General features: G+C 53.8%; 2 protein-coding genes and 4 pseudogenes across 2 annotated transcripts; 3 read left to right on the top strand and 3 right to left on the bottom strand.

Moving 5' to 3' along the window:
• Positions 1-1,203: 1,203 nt before the first annotated feature.
• On the bottom strand, positions 1,204-1,870 carry LOC136300908 (feather beta keratin-like; annotated as a pseudogene).
• A 2,621-nt stretch (positions 1,871-4,491) lies between these two features.
• On the bottom strand, positions 4,492-5,293 carry LOC136300912 (feather beta keratin-like). The gene is made up of 2 exons (XM_066203651.1): positions 5,175-5,293; positions 4,492-4,989 (listed from the first exon to the last, which is right to left on the bottom strand). Exons 1-2 carry the CDS (start codon positions 5,291-5,293, stop codon positions 4,629-4,631), a joined length of 480 nt encoding a protein of 159 aa, XP_066059748.1. The 3' UTR covers positions 4,492-4,628.
• Positions 5,294-7,041: 1,748 nt separating this feature from the next.
• On the top strand, positions 7,042-7,694 carry LOC136300921 (feather beta keratin-like; annotated as a pseudogene).
• A 2,901-nt stretch (positions 7,695-10,595) lies between these two features.
• Positions 10,596-11,248, bottom strand: LOC136300928 (feather beta keratin-like; annotated as a pseudogene).
• Positions 11,249-12,994: 1,746 nt separating this feature from the next.
• On the top strand, positions 12,995-13,659 carry LOC136300934 (feather beta keratin-like). The gene is made up of 2 exons (XM_066203683.1): positions 12,995-13,113; positions 13,299-13,659. The coding sequence occupies exons 1-2, from the start codon at positions 12,995-12,997 to the stop codon at positions 13,657-13,659; spliced, it is 480 nt and encodes a 159-aa protein (XP_066059780.1).
• Positions 13,660-16,418: 2,759 nt separating this feature from the next.
• Positions 16,419-17,086, top strand: LOC136300942 (feather beta keratin-like; annotated as a pseudogene).
• The last annotated feature ends 888 nt before the right edge of the window (positions 17,087-17,974 follow it).

Below are 17,974 nucleotides of genomic sequence, written 5' to 3' on the forward strand. Positions count from 1 at the left end.
AATTGTCCAATTGCAGCTTCAGGTTGTGAAGTTCTAGTTATCCTCCTAGTTCTCTCCCCTCAGCCCTGCATTGTTTATGCTTTCTCGGGCCTGAAAATTGTAGTGATTGTCCTTGGTCTCAAGCAGGAAAAGGATTTGTTTTTTTCTACTGACTCCGTGAAGAGAGCTGACTAACACTTAATGTGAGGCTCAGACCTACACACCTAGGCAGGACAGAATCTAAAAAATATGAAAGCTAAAACTTGAGGCATCAGTCCCTGTGGAAAAATGGGCCAGAGCCTGTTTGGTCGGTGCCTTACAGGTTTTGGGATGGGGACACCGAAGTCAGGGCCAAATCCATGGAAAAAAACCACATTTTCCCAGTTCCTTTTTCTCCTGTCCCCTTCTCCCCTACCTCCAGCATTCCTTTCCATGTCTCCTTATGGATTGTGAGTGATGTTGGGGAAGGAGGATGAGCATCCATGTGGATGAGAACAACTGCAGCCAAGCGTTTGTTTGGGAAATGGAAGGGCTTGCGGAAAGGAAAAATTACACCAGCAGTTGTTTGGGCTGAAATATTTCCCTGAATAAGTCTTGACACCTTGGAGGGTCACGTCTCTGTTGGGATGAGTGGCTTGGCCAGATGGGAAAGAGGGTGGACACCAAACCCAAAACCTGCTGGATCTTATGGACAATTGACACTTGGGTTCAGGCCATGAGAGGCTGGAACAGTCTTGGGAGAAGAAATAAAAAGGACTCATCTGAGGCTGTAATGCAGGACAACTTTAATGAGAAAAAAAAAACAAAAAGTAAAAAGCAGGAGAATTAAATAACATGGAGCTGGTGTGAGGGGCAAGGTGACAACAATCAGCACAGATGCTTTGCTTGCAGGAGGTCTGGCCAGAGAACCAAAGCCCCAGAGGGGAGGAGCCCAGCAGAGGTGACCGATGGTCTCTGGCTTGGGACAAGGGATTTGTCCGAAGGAGACTGGACAGAGCCAAAGGGACCATGCAGAGCAGGAGTGGGAGAAGAGGAGCAGGAAGATGGGCCATGTGTGCAGGCAGCCCAGGCTGGGCCCTTGGCTGCTGCCTTGCCTGGTGCCCTGAGAGCAGGAGCTGGAAGTGCTGAGCCCCTTGGAGAGCCTTGGCCCCGAGAGGCGTCCTCAATGCCTGAGATGTGCTCCAGGGAGTGGGTGGTTGGTGTCAGGGCTGGTGCTGAGGGCCCTCAGCAGATGGAGCCGCCCCTTCTGCCGTAGCAGCCCAGGCCTCCCAGGCCGTAGCCAAATCCACGGCCATAGCCAAGGCCGTAGCCAAAGCCACCAAATCCCCCAGAGATGGGCTGTCCCTGCACACTGAGTTCACTGCCCACAGCAGCCGAGGAGGTGGATCCGACGGCGGTGCTCTGGGGGAAGGAGGTCATGATGGGTCCTGGCAGGGTGACCAGCACAGGGGAAGGGTTGATGATGACGCGGGAATCCTGGCATTGCAGGGCACAGGGCTCGTTGCAGCTGTTGGCCAGCGGGGTGGGTCCGCAGGGACTGCAGATGTTGTTGCAGGCCATGGGTGTGGTGTGGAGGGTCCCTGGAAGAGAGGGGGGTGAGGCAGAGCAGGGGTGAGGGGAGGGCCAGGGGTGGTGATGAAAGAAGATGAGGGAGTATGGAGGCTGTTGTGGGTGTGTGCGGAGGCGTGAGTGCTGCTGAGGCTGGGGCTGAGAGTGCTGGAAGTGAGGGTCCAGAGAGGAAGGAGTAGGATAGTCAGGGGTTTGAGGCTCACCTTGTTGTGGGCAGGAGCAGGAGCCGAAGGATTCAGGAGAAGTGTGTGATGGAGAGAGGCTCTGGGCCGGCTTTTATGCTGGTCCTGGAGGGGTGGAGCAGCCTTGTCCCATGGCCTTGGGGTATTTTTTAGGCAGCACCTCATTTGTGGCTGGTGAGTCATGTGGTGGGGAGTGTTTTCCCTCCCACAATTGAGCAGTTTCATGTCCTGCTCTTGATTCTGTGTCCAGCTGACCTTGGCGGCAACTTTAATAATTTGGTATTTGGGTGGGTGTCATTGTTCCGTGTGTTTCAGGGAGGGCTTAATAAACAACCAGAGCCCAGGAGATGTGCAATGTCATCAGTGAGGTCATTTTATGGTACACCTGTGCTGTGGTTTGTGGGTGCTTTGTAAAGACCTGGACTCTCTTTTGTGCTGCTGGATGTCCATCAGCATTTGTGTTCTACCAAGGAATGCTGAGGCAGCTGCTGATGTCCTGGGGACGTCACTCTGCAATTCCTTGGCAAGGTCCTGGTGCCTGGGAGTTCTTCGTGATGAATGAAAGAGAGCTCCTGGCCTTGTGTCTTGAGTGGGATTGAGAGACAATCAGGAAAACAAGAGCGTGGTCAGGCTGAACTTGTTCCCATGTTTTGATCCATTTGTATTTCTCAAATTTACATGACAATGTTCTCTGTCATTTAAAGTGTATTCCTTGACCTGCTTAGGAAATCCAGTAAACAACCAACAAGCCATTACTCGATCCCTTCTTGCTGTGACCTCAATTCCCTTATTCCGCATTCAAGCCAGAAGGTTTCATACCTTATGTTCTAGAATTGTTAGTATTTCATTCCTCTGAGCAAAACCTAATAATTACTAACGGACACTCAGTGTGATCCTCTTCCCTCTGCTCTCATGGTTCCGGTGTGTCTTTGTAAATTCTGTCATTCGATGTCCATATGACCTTGGTGGCCGCTCCTAATTCTTTTAATTGCCAATAACAGTGACTGATTTCTGCTGTTTATGGTTAATGTCAGGGAAGGTGAAGATGTGGCCCAAACTTTGGAAAGCTGAGGTGTCATCATTTAGGTCACCCCGTGGCCCTCGTGTGCTGTGGATTTTGGGTGTGTTGGAAAGAGTTGCCCCCAGTCTCTCTCAGCCCTGTTGGGCTGCTCTGAGCTCTGCAGCTGTTCCAAGTGTTTGTTGTTGCCCCTTCCATTGCATTCCCTCCTTCTTCTCATTTCCCCAGTGTGGCCAACTCTGACATTAAACCTTGTCTTTCACGTTGGTCGTGCTCTGTGTTTCTCTGTGCCCCTCTTGATTTTAAGATTTTGATATCCAGGGAATTTTGGTTCTGACTTGGGCTGTGGGGTGAGGTCACTTCTCTGGGCAATATCTGATTGTCAGAATGAGAACAGGTACATTGTACAAGTATTCGTGGAGGTGAGCATTGCATGATCCTCAAAAACCACCGAGGCAAATCAGGGTTGTGTCACTGCCTGGAGTGGTGGCCTGAGAAGGGTCTGAAGAGCTGGGTCCAGGGGCTTGTGGGCAGTGTCCCAAAGTCCAGATGGCACAAAGTCCCCAGGGCTGTAGCCCAGGAGTTGGATCCTTTTGGCCAACCCTGAAAACCTGAGTGGTTCTGGACATCCTCTGGAGCTCAGCAAGGCCATCAGCCAAGCCCTGTTATTTGTGAGGACAGTCATCCCAGATGGGATGAAATGTCTGAGTGTCAGCTGGAACAATTCTTTTCTTCTCCAAAAAAGCCTTTGTGGTTGTGGTTGAGAGGAAATGGAGCAGGAGTTGTCCCTGTGCCATGGTGGGAACAGGGACCTCAAGTGTCCAGGGTAGGATCTGGAAAAGCGTTGTGACCAAGCAGGGAGAGGTGGCTCTTGCTGTGTGTTTAGCACTGGTGACGTCTCATGTGGGGGGTTGTGGGCAGTCGTGGCCAGCCCAGAGTGAAAATGAAGTCGATGTGGTGAATCCAGACCGTTTCAGGGCCAGCAATATTCTACAGGAGGATCTTTCCTGGAGGAGAGGCTGAGAGAGCTGGGACTCCCAGGGGACAAGGCTGGACAGGGGGTGTCCTCAGTGTGTGCAAATCCCTGATGGCATGGAATGAATTTGAGGGAGCCTGGCTGTTCTCAGCAGTGCTCACGTGGAGAACAAGAGGCCTTGGGCACAAGGGAGAAGAGATGGAATTCTGTGGGAGAGGAAAGCAAGAATATTTCAGTGCGCGGTTGGTCACAAGAGGGGAAGAGGTGGTGCAGGCTGTGCTGGGAGATCAAAACATAAACTGTCCATGGTGCTGGAAACTCTGCTCTCGCTGGTCCTGCTTGAGCAAAAGGGAATGAAGCCCGTGCGCTCCGGAGTTCCTGCCCAAGAGGAAGGTTTTGTGACTGTTTGTTTCAGAGAGCGTGAGAGTCGTGCGGGAAAAAGAATTTGTCAAGTGTCTTCTGGCAGAGAGAGACTTTGCCAGAGCCATGAGTGAGACAGCAGTAATGTGTCTAAGCCTTTGGTATAGCAGGTGTTTGGCTTGTAAAACATTTTGGAATGTCCCCCCATTCTCTTCTTCCAGTGCAAGTCTTGTTTGTTCCTGGTGGTAACGTATTTCCTAGAGAAAATGTTCTGCCCCTTTTCCTTTCACCAATGTCCTGTTGAGCCCTGGCATTGTGCTGGGTGAGGATGTGAGACCACCGGAATTCAAAAAGGAAGAAGAGGCATCTCAGGCTTTAATGCAGAAAAACTTTATTGAGGCCAAAGACTGAAGGGACAGGAGAATGAAATAGAAGAGATCCACTGTGAAATGCAAGCAGGGGGACCAGCAGCTGAGGTGCTTTGCTGGCAGGAGCTGTTGCCAGAGCGCCGAGCTGGTGGTGTCAGGGCTGGTGCTGAGGGCCCTCAGCAGATGGAGCCGCCCCTTCTGCCGTAGCAGCCCAGGCCTCCCAGGCCGTAGCCAAATCCACGGCCATAGCCAAGGCCGTAGCCAAAGCCACCAAATCCCCCAGAGATGGGCTGTCCCTGCACACTGAGTTCAGTGCCCACGGCAGCCGAGGAGGTGGATCCGACGGCGGTGCTCTGGGGGAAGGAGGTCATGATGGGTCCTGGCAGGGTGACCAGCACAGGGGAAGGCTGGATAACGACGCGGGAATCCTGGCATTGCAGGGCACAGGGCTCGTTGCAGCTGTTGGCCAGCGGAGTGGGTCCGCAGGGACGGCAGAGGGTGTTGCAGGCCATGGGTGTGGTGTGGAGGGTTCCTGGAAGAGAGGGGGATGAGGTAGGGATGGGTGGGAGGGTTCATGATGGAAAAGGGAGAGGGAGTGTGGAGGCTGTTGTGGGTCTGTGGGGAGGTGTGAGGGCAGCTGGGGCTGGGGGTGGGAGTGCTGGCAGGGAGGAGCCAGGGGTTCCCGGGTGCAGGGGCAGGAGGGTCAGGGGCTTGAGGCTCACCTTGCTGTCAGCAGGAGGAGAAGGTGTCTGGAGAAGTGTGTGATGGAGAGAGGCTCTGGGCCGGCTTTTATGCTTGTTCTGGAGGGGCGGGACAGCCTTGTCCCGTGGCCTTGGGGCATTTATTAGACAGCAGCCCTTGCCTGGCCCAGCTTGGTTAGTCATGAGGTGGGGAGTGTTTTCCTTCACACAATTCTGCAATTCCATGTCCTGCTCTTGAGGCCGTGTCCAGCTGACCTTGGCGGCAGCTTTCATGAGTTGGTATTTGGGAGGATTTGACTGTTCAATGTGTGTCAGGGAGGAATGAATAAACAACCAGAGCCCTGGAGATTTGCAATGTCATCAGTGCAGTCATTTTGTGGCACTCCTGTGCTGTGGTTTGTGGGTGCCTTGTGAACACCTGGACTCCACTCTGCCGCTGGCACAGTCCTGGTGTTGCACCCAGGAATGCTGAGGGAGCTGCTGATGGCCTGGGGAGGTCACTCTGCAATCACCTGATAAAATCCTTGTGCCCGGGAGTGTTTCCTGATGGATAAAAGAGAGCTCATTGCCGTGTGTCGTGAATGTGATCAAGGGACAGGATCTCGGAAACCCAAGGTGTTCAGGCTGAACTTGTTACCATGTTATTTGTTATTACCATTTGGATTTTCTAAATTTACAAAACAACCCTACCTGTCATTTACAATGTATTTCTTGACCTCATTCAGAAATCCAAGAAATAAACACCAAATGGGGCCCATCCCTTTGTTCCCAGCCTGGTTTGTGACGTCAATCCATTTATTCCGCATTCAAGCCGTAAGGTTTCATAATTTATATCCTTCAAGGCTTAGTCTAATGTTCCTCTTAGCAAATAACCATTAATTACTAACGGATGGTCAACAACCTCCTCTTTCCTTCTCTGACATTATTTTTGGCAATTTTTCTGTGGAATTCTGAGATGCCAAGTCCTTTTCTGGAGGCTGTGGGCATCTCCCCTTGGTGGCAGCCTTTAGGTCTGCATTCCAGACACCAAATTCTGCTGTTGTGGGTGCAGGATGAAGCTTTGGAGAACAGAGGTGTCACTACTGAGTCCACCCTGTGGCTCTGGCTTGCCCTGGTTTGTGGGTGTGTTGTGAGGGGTTGCCCTGAGGCTCTCTCTGCCCTGTCAAGATGCTCTGAGCTTTGCAGCTGTTCCAAGTATCCAGTGCTGCCCCTTCCACCCCATTCCCTCTCTCCACACAGTTTTCCCAGCTGTCCAAGCCTGACTGGAGGCATGGCCTTTACCACTGGTTGTGCTCTGAGGGCGTCTCGGTGTCCCTCTTGTCTGTAGGGATTTGATGTTCAGGGCCTTTTGGATCTTGACTTGGGATGAGTGTTGAGGAGTGAGATCGCTTCTCTGGGCCATGTCTGATTGTCAGAAAGAGGATTTGGAAGTTTCCCAGGGCTTTTGGAGGCCAGTATTGTATGATCTTCAACAACGCAGGCCAGACCAGGTGTCCAGTGTGGTGGTCGGAGCAGGATGGGAATGGCAGGGCCCAGAGGTTTGTGGTCTGGACTCTTCTTGAAATGCTGAGGGGGAGAGGCTGAGAGAGCTGGGAGTTCTTTCAGGAAGGAGGCAGGAATGCAAATGGAAATTGTTCTCAGTATGCCGTGGAATGACCTTGGATGACACCCGAGTTCTCCTCCGCTTTGGCTGAATCTTTTACGTGCCCTGACAGGCACCATCAACAACCCAACACTGGTCTCTAATTCTGGCAATTGAGAGGTGCCGCCAAGGTCAGATGGACGCTGCCTCAAGGGAAGGACGTGACACTGCAGAACTTCAGGAGGGAAAACACTCCCAACCTCAGGACTCACCAAGCTGGGCCAGCGAAGAGCAGCTGCCTAAAAAATGTCCCAAGGCCATGGGACAAGGCTGACTCGCCCCACCAGGACCGGCATAAAAGCCGGCCCAGAGCCTCTCCCCCTCACACACTTCTCCTGAAACCTTCTCCTCCGCTGCTGACAACCAGGTGAGCCTCCAACTCCTGACCCTCCTGCCCCTGCACTCCTGGTCCCTCTCTTCCAGCCTCAGCTGTTCTCACAGCTCCTCACAGCCCCACGGCAGCTTCCACACTCTCTCACCCTCTTTCATCACCAATCTTCCCACCCAGCACTCCTCCCCTTCGTTACCCCCCCTCTCTTCCAGGGACCCTCCACACCACACCCATGGCCTGCAACAACATCTGCACTCCCTGCGGACCCACCCCGCTGGCCAACAGCTGCAACGAGCCCTGTGCCCTGCAATGCCAGGATTCCCGCGTCATCATCAACCCTTCCCCTGTGCTGGTCACCCTGCCAGGACCCATCATGACCTCCTTCCCCCAGAGCACCGCCGTCGGATCCACCTCCTCGGCTGCTGTGGGCACTGAACTCAGTGTGCAGGGACAGCCCATCTCTGGGGGATTTGGTGGCTTTGGCTACGGCCTTGGCTATGGCCGTGGATTTGGCTACGGCCTGGGAGGCCTGGGCTGCTACGGCAGAAGGGGCGGCTCCATCTGCTGAGGGCCCTCAGCACCAGCCCTGACACCAACCACCCACTCCCTGGAACACATCTCAGGCATTGAGGACGCCTCTCGGGGCCAAGGCTCTCCAAGGGGCTCAGCACTTCCAGCTCCTGCTCTCAGGGCACCAGGCAAGGCAGCAGCCAAGGGGCCAGCCTGGGCTGCCCGCACACATGGCCCATCTTCCTGCTGCCCTTCTCCCACTCCTGCTCTGCATCGCCCCATTGGCTCTGTCCAGTCCCCTCTGCTGTAAACCCCTTCTCCCAAGCCAGTCATCTCTAATCACCTCTGGTGTGCTGCTCTCACTGTGGGGCAGGATGCCCTTGCTGCTCTGGCCAAACCTACTACAAGCAAAGGACCTTGGCTGATGGTTGCTCAACTTCCACCTCACACCAGCTCCCTTCCAAGGGCTGCTCAGGACCTCCCACTCTTCTTTTCCTCAATAAAAATCTCTTGCCTTGCAACCTGAGATGTCTCTTTCAGCTTTTATTCTGGCAAAGGTGCACCGACCACACTTGGCACAAATCCACGTGTCCACCAGCCATTTGTGGAGGCTGCAAATTGCATCACCACCTACCTTGGAATTGCTTCTGCAGTTCCATTGCCTCCCAGGACACCCTGGCACACTTTATGTGCATCACAGAGAAGAACCGCAGTTGCTTAATCACAGGCCTGGGTACACTAATGCAGGTCTACTCTTGATTCTGGCACAAGCCCCTCATGGGAGGTGTGTTCATTTTGGATGGACATCAGGTGCTCCAGGCCCTCTTCATCTTCCAGGCCCATCTTCAGATCCTCTCGAGCAGCTTCATGTCTCTCTTATTTTCAGGTCCCAGAGTTGAACACACAACTCCAGTCTCACCAGAGCGGAGCAGAGGGGCAGAATCCCCCCCTCACCCTCTGCCCATGCCGTGGGCAGGAGCCCAGGACACGGGGACTTTCTGCTCAGCTCATTCACATCCCGGGGCATGTCCACTTCTTCATCCACCAACACCCCAAGCCTTTCTCCTCTGGGCTGCCCTCAATCCACTCCTCGTCCACTCTACAGCCATGTTTGGCATTGCTCCAAACCAGGTGCAGGACCTTGCACTTGGCCTGGTTCAGCTTCCTCAGACTGACAATATCCCACCTCCCCAACTTGTTCCAGACCCTCTGAATGCCATCCCTTCCCTCCACACAACCACCCACACTACTTGTCAGCTTGGAGTGCTCCCTGGTTTTGCTGATCATCCCACTAAATCCCAGTGCACAGATTTCTGACAATGATGCAAAATTGTAACAATCCCAACATGACTCTCCAACGGTCACCACTCACCCCTGTTCTCCACACAGGGACATTGACCACAACTCTTGGAGTGAGACCACCCCACCCATTCCTTATCCACCAAATGGTCCAACCAACATCCACATCTCTCCAGCTTAGAGACAAGGATGTTGTCTGCCACAGGAACAAAGGACTTGCACAAGTCCAGGGGCAGGATACTGGCACCTCTTCCCTCATCCACCAGGGTTGGGATGAATCCCAATTCATCAAAGCTGCGGCCAAGGTAAGATGGGCACGGCCTCGGGAGCGGGATATGGAATTGCAGAGCTGTGGGAACCACAACATTCCCAAGCTCCTGACTCACCAGACTCTGCCAGGCAAGAGCAGCTGGCCTGAAAAATGCCCCAATGTCATGAGAAATGGCTGTCCCAAACCTTCAGCCCCCCATCATCCTTGTGGCCACTCTCTGGTCATCCTCCACCAGAGTCTTGTCTCATTCCCAGGAACCCCGAGAATAACAGAGATCTCCAATATCAGCAGAGCAGAGCAGAGAGGCAGGATCTGCTGTACATGAACAGGAACAATCCCAGGCATGCATGTTAAAGGGAGGGTGAGGAGGGGATTGAGCCCAAGGAGGAGCTCTTGGGGTGGTGGTGGATGAAGTGTTGGACATGCCCTGCCATGGGAATGCACCAAACACAAACCCCACTGTGTCCTGGGCTCATCCCCACAGCGTGGGCAGCAGGTGAGTAGGAGGGAATTCTGCTCCTCTGCTCCACTCTGGTGAGACTGGAGATGTGTGTTCAGCTCTGGGACCTGAAACCAAGGAACACATGGAGCTGCTCAACCTGAGCTGGAGATAGCCCTGGAAGACAATTATGAGCAGGAGCAACTGTTGTCCAGAAAAATTAAACACAACGCCCCAGAGGGGCCTTTTCCAGAGGCAAGGATAGACCTGCATTAGTGCATCCATGTGTGTGTTTCAATAGCTGAAGGCTTTGTGTGATAAAGCACTGGAAGGGCAAAAGTACGTCAGTGAGTACCAGAACCGTAGAAATCATGCCTAAGAGTGGTCTTGGCAAACTTTATCCCCCACCCCAGTGGCCACCAAAACCGTGGCCTAGTTCTGATTAAGACTGGAAGACGTTTGGGAGAAGAAAGAAGGAGTCATCTGCGGTTGTGATGCAAGAAAATTTTATTGAGGTAGAAGAGTGAAAACTCAGGAGCAGCCGGTGGAAGGGAGCTGGTCTGTGGTGGAAGGAGGGTGACCATCAGCCGAGGCCCCTTCCTTTGAGGAGGTTTGGCCAGAGCATCAAGGCTTTCCTGCTCTGCAGGTGGAGCCACCCAGCAGAAGTGCCCGATGGTCTCTGGCTTGGGACAAGGGGTTTGCAGCAGAGGCAGCTGGACAGAGCCAAAGGGGCGATGCAGAGCAGGAGTGGGAGAAGAGGGGCAGGAAGATGGGCCATGTGTGCGGGCAGCCCAGGCTGGCCCCTTGGCTGCTGCCTTGCCTGGTGCCCTGAGAGCAGGAGCTGGAAGTGCTGAGCCCCTTGGAGAGCCTTGGCCCCGAGAGGCGTCCTCAATGCCTGAGATGTGTTCCAGGGAGTGGGTGGTTGGTGTCAGGGCTGGTGCTGAGGGCCCTCAGCAGATGGAGCCGCCCCTTCTGCCGTAGCAGCCCAGGCCTCCCAGGCCGTAGCCAAATCCACGGCCATAGCCAAGGCCGTAGCCAAAGCCACCAAATCCCCCAGAGATGGGCTGTCCCTGCACACTGAGTTCAGTGCCCACAGCAGCCGAGGAGGTGGATCCGACGGCGGTGCTCTGGGGGAAGGAGGTCATGATGGGTCCTGGCAGGGTGACCAGCACAGGGGAAGGGTTGATGATGACGCGGGAATCCTGGCATTGCAGGGCACAGGGCTCGTTGCAGCTGTTGGCCAGCGGGGTGGGTCCACAGGGAGTGCAGATGTTGTTGCAGGCCATGGGTGTGGTGTGGAAGGTCCCTGGAAGAGAGGGGGGGTAACGAAGCGGAGGAGTGCTGGGTGGGAAGATTGGTGATGAAAGAGGGTGAGAGAGTGTGGAAGCTGCCGTGGGGCTGTGAGGAGCTGTGAGAACAGCTGAGGCTGGAAGAGAGGGACCAGGAGTGCAGGGGCAGGAGGGTCAGGAGTTGGAGGCTCACCTGGTTGTCAGCAGCGGAGGAGAAGGTTTCAGGAGAAGTGTGTGAGGGAGACAGGCTCTGGGCCGGCTTTTATGTCGGTCCTGGTGGGGCGAGTCAGCCTTGTCCCATGGCCTTGGGGCATTTTTTAGGCAGCTGCTCTTCGCTGGCCCAGCTTGGTGAGTCCTGAGGTTGGGAGTGTTTTCCCTCCTGAAGTTCTGCAGTGTCACGTCCTTCCCTTGAGGCAGCGTCCATCTGACCTTGGCGGCACCTCTCAATTGCCAGAATTAGAGACCAGTGTTGGGTTGTTGATGGTGCCTGTCAGGGCACGTAAAAGATTCAGCCAAAGCGGAGGAGAACTCGGGTGTCATCCAAGGTCATTCCACGGCATACTGAGAACAATTTCCATTTGCATTCCTGCCTCCTTCCTGAAAGAACTCCCAGCTCTCTCAGCCTCTCCCCCTCAGCATTTCAAGAAGAGTCCAGACCACAAACCTCTGGGCCCTGCCATTCCCATCCTGCTCCGACCACCACACTGGACACCTGGTCTGGCCTGCGTTGTTGAAGATCATACAATACTGGCCTCCAAAAGCCCTGGGAAACTTCCAAATCCTCTTTCTGACAATCAGACATGGCCCAGAGAAGCGATCTCACTCCTCAACACTCATCCCAAGTCAAGATCCAAAAGGCCCTGAACATCAAATCCCTACAGACAAGAGGGACACCGAGACGCCCTCAGAGCACAACCAGTGGTAAAGGCCATGCCTCCAGTCAGGCTTGGACAGCTGGGAAAACTGTGTGGAGAGAGGGAATGGGGTGGAAGGGGCAGCACTGGATACTTGGAACAGCTGCAAAGCTCAGAGCATCTTGACAGGGCAGAGAGAGCCTCAGGGCAACCCCTCACAACACACCCACAAACCAGGGCAAGCCAGAGCCACAGGGTGGACTCAGTAGTGACACCTCTGTTCTCCAAAGCTTCATCCTGCACCCACAACAGCAGAATTTGGTGTCTGGAATGCAGACCTAAAGGCTGCCACCAAGGGGAGATGCCCACAGCCTCCAGAAAAGGACTTGGCATCTCAGAATTCCACAGAAAAATGCCTGAATAATGTCAGGGAAGGAGAGAGGAGGTTGTTGACCATCCGTTAGTAATTAATGGTTATTTGCTAAGAGGAACATTAGACTAAGCCTTGAAGGATATAAATTATGAAACCTTACGGCTTGAATGCGGAATAAATGGATTGAGGTCACAAACCAGGCTGGGAACAAAGGGATGGGCCTCAGTTGGTGTTTATTTCTTGGATTTCTGAATGAGGTCAAGAAATACATTGCAAATGACAGATTAGGTTGTTTTGTAAATTTAGAAAATCCAAATAGTCATAACAAATAACATGGTAGCAAGTTCAGCCTGAACACCTTGGATTTCCCAGACCCTGTCCCTTGATCACATTCACGACACACGGCAATGAGCTCTCTTTTATCCATCAGGAAACACTCCCGGGCACAAGGATTTTATCAGGTGATTGCAGAGTGACCTCCCCAGGCCATCAGCAGCTCCCTCAGCATTCCTGGGTGCAACACCAGGACTGTGCCAGCGGCAGAGTGGAGTCCAGGTGTTCACAAGGCACCCACAAACCACAGCACAGGAGTGCCACAAAATGACCGCGCTGATGACATTGCAAATCTCCCGGGCTCTGGTTGTTTATTCATTCCTCCCTGACACACATTGAACAGTCAAATCCTCCCAAATACCAACTCATGAAAGCTGCCGCCAAGGTCAGCTGGACACGGCCGCAAAGGCAAGACATGGAATTGCAGAATTGTGTGAAGGAAAACACTCCCCACCTCATGACTAACCAAGCTGGGCCAGGCAAGGGCTGCTGTCTAATAAATGCCCCAAGGCCACGGGACAAGGCTGTCCCACCCCTCCAGAACAAGCATAAAAGCCGGCCCAGAGCCTCTCTCCATCACACACTTCTCCAGACACCTTCTCCTCCTGCTGACAGCAAGGTGAGCCTCAAGCCCCTGACCCTCCTGCCCCTGCACCCTGGAAGCCCTGGCTCCTCCCTGCCAGCACTCTCAGCCCCAGCCCCAGCTGCCCTCACACCTCCCCACAGACCCACAACAGCCTCCACACTCCCTCTCCCTTTTCCATCATGAACCCTCCCACCCATCCCTACCTCATCCCCCTCTCTTCCAGGGACCCTCCACACCACACCCATGGCCTGCAACACCCTCTGCCGTCCCTGCGGACCCACCCCGCTGGCCAACAGCTGCAACGAGCCCTGTGCCCTGCAATGCCAGGATTCCCGCGTCGTTATCCAGCCTTCCCCTGTGCTGGTCACCCTGCCAGGCCCCATCATGACCTCCTTCCCCCAGAACACCGCCGTCGGATCCACCTCCTCGGCTGCTGTGGGCAGTGAACTCAGTGCTCAGGGACAGCCCATCTCTGGGGGATTTGGTGGCTTTGGCTACGGCCTTGGCTATGGCCGTGGATTTGGCTACGGCCTGGGAGGCCTGGGCTGCTACGGCAGAAGGGGCGGCTACATCTGCTAAGGGCTCTCAGCACCAGCCCTGCCACCACCAGCTCGGCGCTCTGGCAACAGCTCCTGCCAGCAAAGCACCTCAGCTGCTGGTCCCCCTGCTTGCATTTCACAGTGGATCTCTTCTATTTCATTCTCCTGTCCCTTCAGTCTTTGGCCTCAATAAAGTTTTTCTGCATTAAAGCCTGAGATGCCTCTTCTTCCTTTTTGAATTCTGGTGGTCTCACATCCTCACCCAGCACAATGCCAGGGCTCAACAGGACATTGGTGAAAGGAAAAGGGGCAGAACATTTTCTCTAGGAAATACGTTACCACCAGGAACAAACAAGACTTGCACTGGAAGAAGAGAATGGGGGGACATTCCAAAATGTTTTACAAGCCAAACACCTGCTATACCAAAGGCTTTGACACATTACTGCTGTCTCACTCATGGCTCTGGTAAAGTCTCTCTCTGCCAGAAGACACTTGATAAATTCTTTTTCCCGCACGACTCTCACGCTCTCTGAAACAAACAGTCACAAAACCTTCTTCTTGGGCAGGGACTCCGGAGCGCACGGGCTTCATTCCCTTCTGCTCAAGCAGGACCAGCGAGAGCAGAGTTTCCAGCACCATGGACAGTTTATGTTTTGATCTCCCAGCACAGCCTGCACCACCTCTTCCCCTCTTGTGACCAACCGCACACTGAAAAATTCTTGCTTTCCTCTCCCACAGAACTCCATCTCTTCTCCCTTGTGCCCAAGGCCTCTTGTTCTCCACGTGAGCACTGCTGAGAACAGCCAGGCTCCCTCAAATTCATTCCATGCCATCAGGGATTTGCACACACTGAGGACACCCCCCTGTCCAGCCTTGTCCCCTGGGAGTCCCAGCTCTCTCAGCCTCTCCTCCAGGAAAGATCCTCCTGTAGAATATTGCTGGCCCTGAAACGGTCTGGATTCACCACATCGACTTCATTTTCACTCTGGGCTGGCCACGACTGCCCACAACCCCCCACATGAGACGTCACCAGTGCTAAACACACAGCAAGAGCCACCTCTCCCTGCTTGGTCACAACACTTTTCCAGATCCTACCCTGGACACTTGAGGTCCCTGTTCCCACCATGGCACAGGGACAACTCCTGCTCCATTTCCTCTCAACCACAACCGCAAAGGCTTTTTTGGAGGAGAAAAGAATTGTTCCAGCTGACACTCAGACATTTCATCCCATCTGGGATGACTGTCCCCACAAATAACAGGGCTTGGCTGATGCCCTTGCTGAGCTCCAGAGGATGTCCAGAACCACTCAGGTTTTCAGGGTTGGCCAAAAGGATCCAACTCCTGGGTTACAGCCCTGGGGACTTTGTGCCATCTGGACTTTGGGACACTGCCCACAAGCCCCTGGACCCAGCCCTTCAGACCCTTCTCAGGCCACCACTCCAGGCACTGATACATCCTGGACATGCCCGGGTGTTTTTTGAGGATCCTGCAATGTTCACCTCCAGGAACACTGTACAACCACCCAGTCCTCATTCTGACAAATCAGATATTGCCCAGAGAAGTGACCTCACACCTCAGCCAGTCCGGACCAAAATTCCATGGATATCAAAATCTGAAAGCCAAAAGGAGCACAGAGAAACCCAAAGAGCATGACCAACGTGAAAGACAAGGTTTAATATCAGAGTTGGCCACACTGGGGAAATGAGACGAAGGAGGGAATGCAATGGAAGGGGCAACACCAAACACTTGGAACAGCTGCAGAGCTCAGAGCAGCCCAACAGGGCTGAGAGAGACTGGGGGCAACTCTTTCCAACACACCCAAAATCCACAGCACACGAGGGCCACGGGGTGACCTAAATGATGACACCTCAGCTTTCCAAAGTTTGGGCCACATCTTCACCTTCCCTGACATTAACCATAAACAGCAGAAATCAGTCACTGTTATTGGCAATTAAAAGAATTAGGAGCGGCCACCAAGGTCATATGGACATCGAATGACAGAATTTACAAAGACACACCGGAACCATGAGAGCAGAGGGAAGAGGATCACAGTGAGTGTCCGTTAGTAATTATTAGGTTTTGCTCAGAGGAATGAAATACTAACAATTCTAGAACATAAGGTATGAAACCTTCTGGCTTGAATGCGGAATAAGGGAATTGAGGTCACAGCAAGAAGGGATCGAGTAATGGCTTGTTGGTTGTTTACTGGATTTCCTAAGCAGGTCAAGGAATACACTTTAAATGACAGAGAACATTGTCATGTAAATTTGAGAAATACAATTGGACCAAAACATGGGGACAAGTTCAGCCTGACCACGCTCTTGTTTTCCTGATTGTCTCTCAATCCAACTCAAGACACAAGGCCAGGAGCTCTCTTTCATTCATCACGAAGAACTCCCAGGCACCAGGACCTTGCCAAGGAATTGCAGAGTGACGTCCCCAGGACATCAGCAGCTGCCTCAGCATTCCTGGGTAGAACACAAATGCTGATGGACATCCAGCAGCACAGAAAAGAATCCCAGTCTTCACAAGGAACCCACAAACCACAGCACAGGTGTACCACAAAATGACCTCACTGATGACACTGCACATCTCCTGGGCTCTGGTTGTTTATTAAGCCCTCCCAGAAACACACGGAACAATCACACCCACCCAAATACCAAATTATTAAAGTTGCCGCCAAGGTCAGCTGGACACAGAATCAAGAGCAGGACATGAAACTGCTCAATTGTGGGAGGGAAAACACTCCCCACCACATGACTCACCAGCCACAAATGAGGTGCTGCCTAAAAAATACCCCAAGGCCATGGGACAAGGCTGCTCCACCCCTCCAGGACCAGCATAAAAGCCGGCCCAGAGCCTCTCTCCATCACACACTTCTCCTGAATCCTTCGGCTCTTGCTCCTGCCTACAACAAGGTGAGCCTCAAACCCCTGACCCTCCTGCCTCTGCACCCCTGGACCCTCTCTTCCAGCACTCTCAGCCCCAGCCTCAGCAGCCCTCAGGCCTCCACACAGACCCACAACAGCCTCCACTCTCCCTCACCCTCTTTCGTCACCAATCCTCCCACCCCGCCCTCCTCCCCTTCATTACCCCCCTCTCTCCTTCCAGGAACCCTCCACACCACACCCATGGCCTGCAACAACATCTGCAGTCCCTGCGGACCCACCCCGCTGGCCAACAGCTGCAACGAGCCCTGTGCCCTGCAATGCCAGGATTCCCGCGTCATCATCAACCCTTCCCCTGTGCTGGTCACCCTGCCAGGACCCATCATGACCTCCTTCCCCCAGAACACCGCCGTCGGATCCACCTCCTCGGCTGCCGTGGGCACTGAACTCAGTGTGCAGGGACAGCCCATCTCTGGGGGATTTGGTGGCTTTGGCTACGGCCTTGGCTATGGCCGTGGATTTGGCTACGGCCTGGGAGGCCTGGGCTGCTACGGCAGAAGGGGCGGCTACATCTGCTGAGGGCCCTCAGCACCAGCCCTGACACCAACCACCCACTCCCTGGAGCACATCTCAGGCATTGAGGACGCCTCTCGGGGCCAAGGCTCTCCAAGGGGCTCAGCACTTCCAGCTCCTGCTCTCAGGGCACCAGGCAAGGCAGCAGCCAAGGGGCCAGCCCGAGCTGCCTGCACACATGGCCCCTCTTCCTGCTGCTCTTCTCCCACTCCCTGCTCTGCATGGTCCCTTTGGCTCTGTCCAGAGTCCTCTGGACAAACCCCTTGTCCCAAGCCAGAGACCATCGGGCACTTCTGCTGGGTGGCTCCACCTGCAGAGCAGGAAAGCCTTGATGCTCTGGCCAAACCTCCTGAAAGGAAGGGGCCTCGGCCGATGGTCACCCTCCTTCCATCTCAGACCAGCTCCCTTCCACCTGAGTTTTCACTCTTCTACCTCAATAAAATTTTCTTGCATCACAACCGCAGATGACTCCTTCTTTCTTCTCCCAAACTTCTTCCGAGGACAAAACCAGAGTTGTGGAGGCCACTGGGATGGGGGATAAAGTTTGCCAAGACCACTCTTAGGCATGATTTCTACGGTTCTGGTACTCACTGACACACTTTTGCCCTTCCAGTGCTTTATCACACAAAGCCTTCAGCTATTGAAACACACACATGGATGCACTGATGCAGGTCTATCCTTGCCTCTGGCAAAGTCCCCTCTGGGGCGTTGTGTTTAATTTTTCTGGACAACAGTTGCTCCTGCTCATAATTGTCTTCCAGGGCTATCTCCAGCTCAGGTTGAGCAGCTCCATGTGTTCCTTGGTTTCAGGTCCCAGAGCTGAACACACATCTCCAGTCTCACCAGAGTGGAGCAGAGGAGCAGAATTCCCTCCTACTCACCTGCTGCCCACGC

This window comes from Chamaea fasciata, unplaced genomic scaffold (assembly GCF_029207755.1).
Source record: "Chamaea fasciata isolate MVZ Bird 193981 ecotype frontalis unplaced genomic scaffold, bChaFas1.0.hap1 SCAF_1, whole genome shotgun sequence".
NCBI lineage: Eukaryota > Metazoa > Chordata > Aves > Passeriformes > Sylviidae > Chamaea > Chamaea fasciata.

What these genes read in the sequence shown, in the direction of transcription:
- LOC136300912 (XM_066203651.1), bottom strand. Translation starts at nt 5,293, where the DNA reads ATGCCCCAAGGCCACGGGACAAGGCTGTCCCGCCCCTCCAGAACAAGC. An exon ending in CTCCTCCTGCTGACAGCAAG is followed by an intron (nt 4,990 to 5,174) that starts GTGAGCCTCAAG and finishes ATCCCCCTCTCT; the next exon opens with TCCAGGAACCCTCCACACCA.
- LOC136300934 (XM_066203683.1), top strand. Translation starts at nt 12,995, where the DNA reads ATGCCCCAAGGCCACGGGACAAGGCTGTCCCACCCCTCCAGAACAAGC. An exon ending in CTCCTCCTGCTGACAGCAAG is followed by an intron (nt 13,114 to 13,298) that starts GTGAGCCTCAAG and finishes ATCCCCCTCTCT; the next exon opens with TCCAGGGACCCTCCACACCA.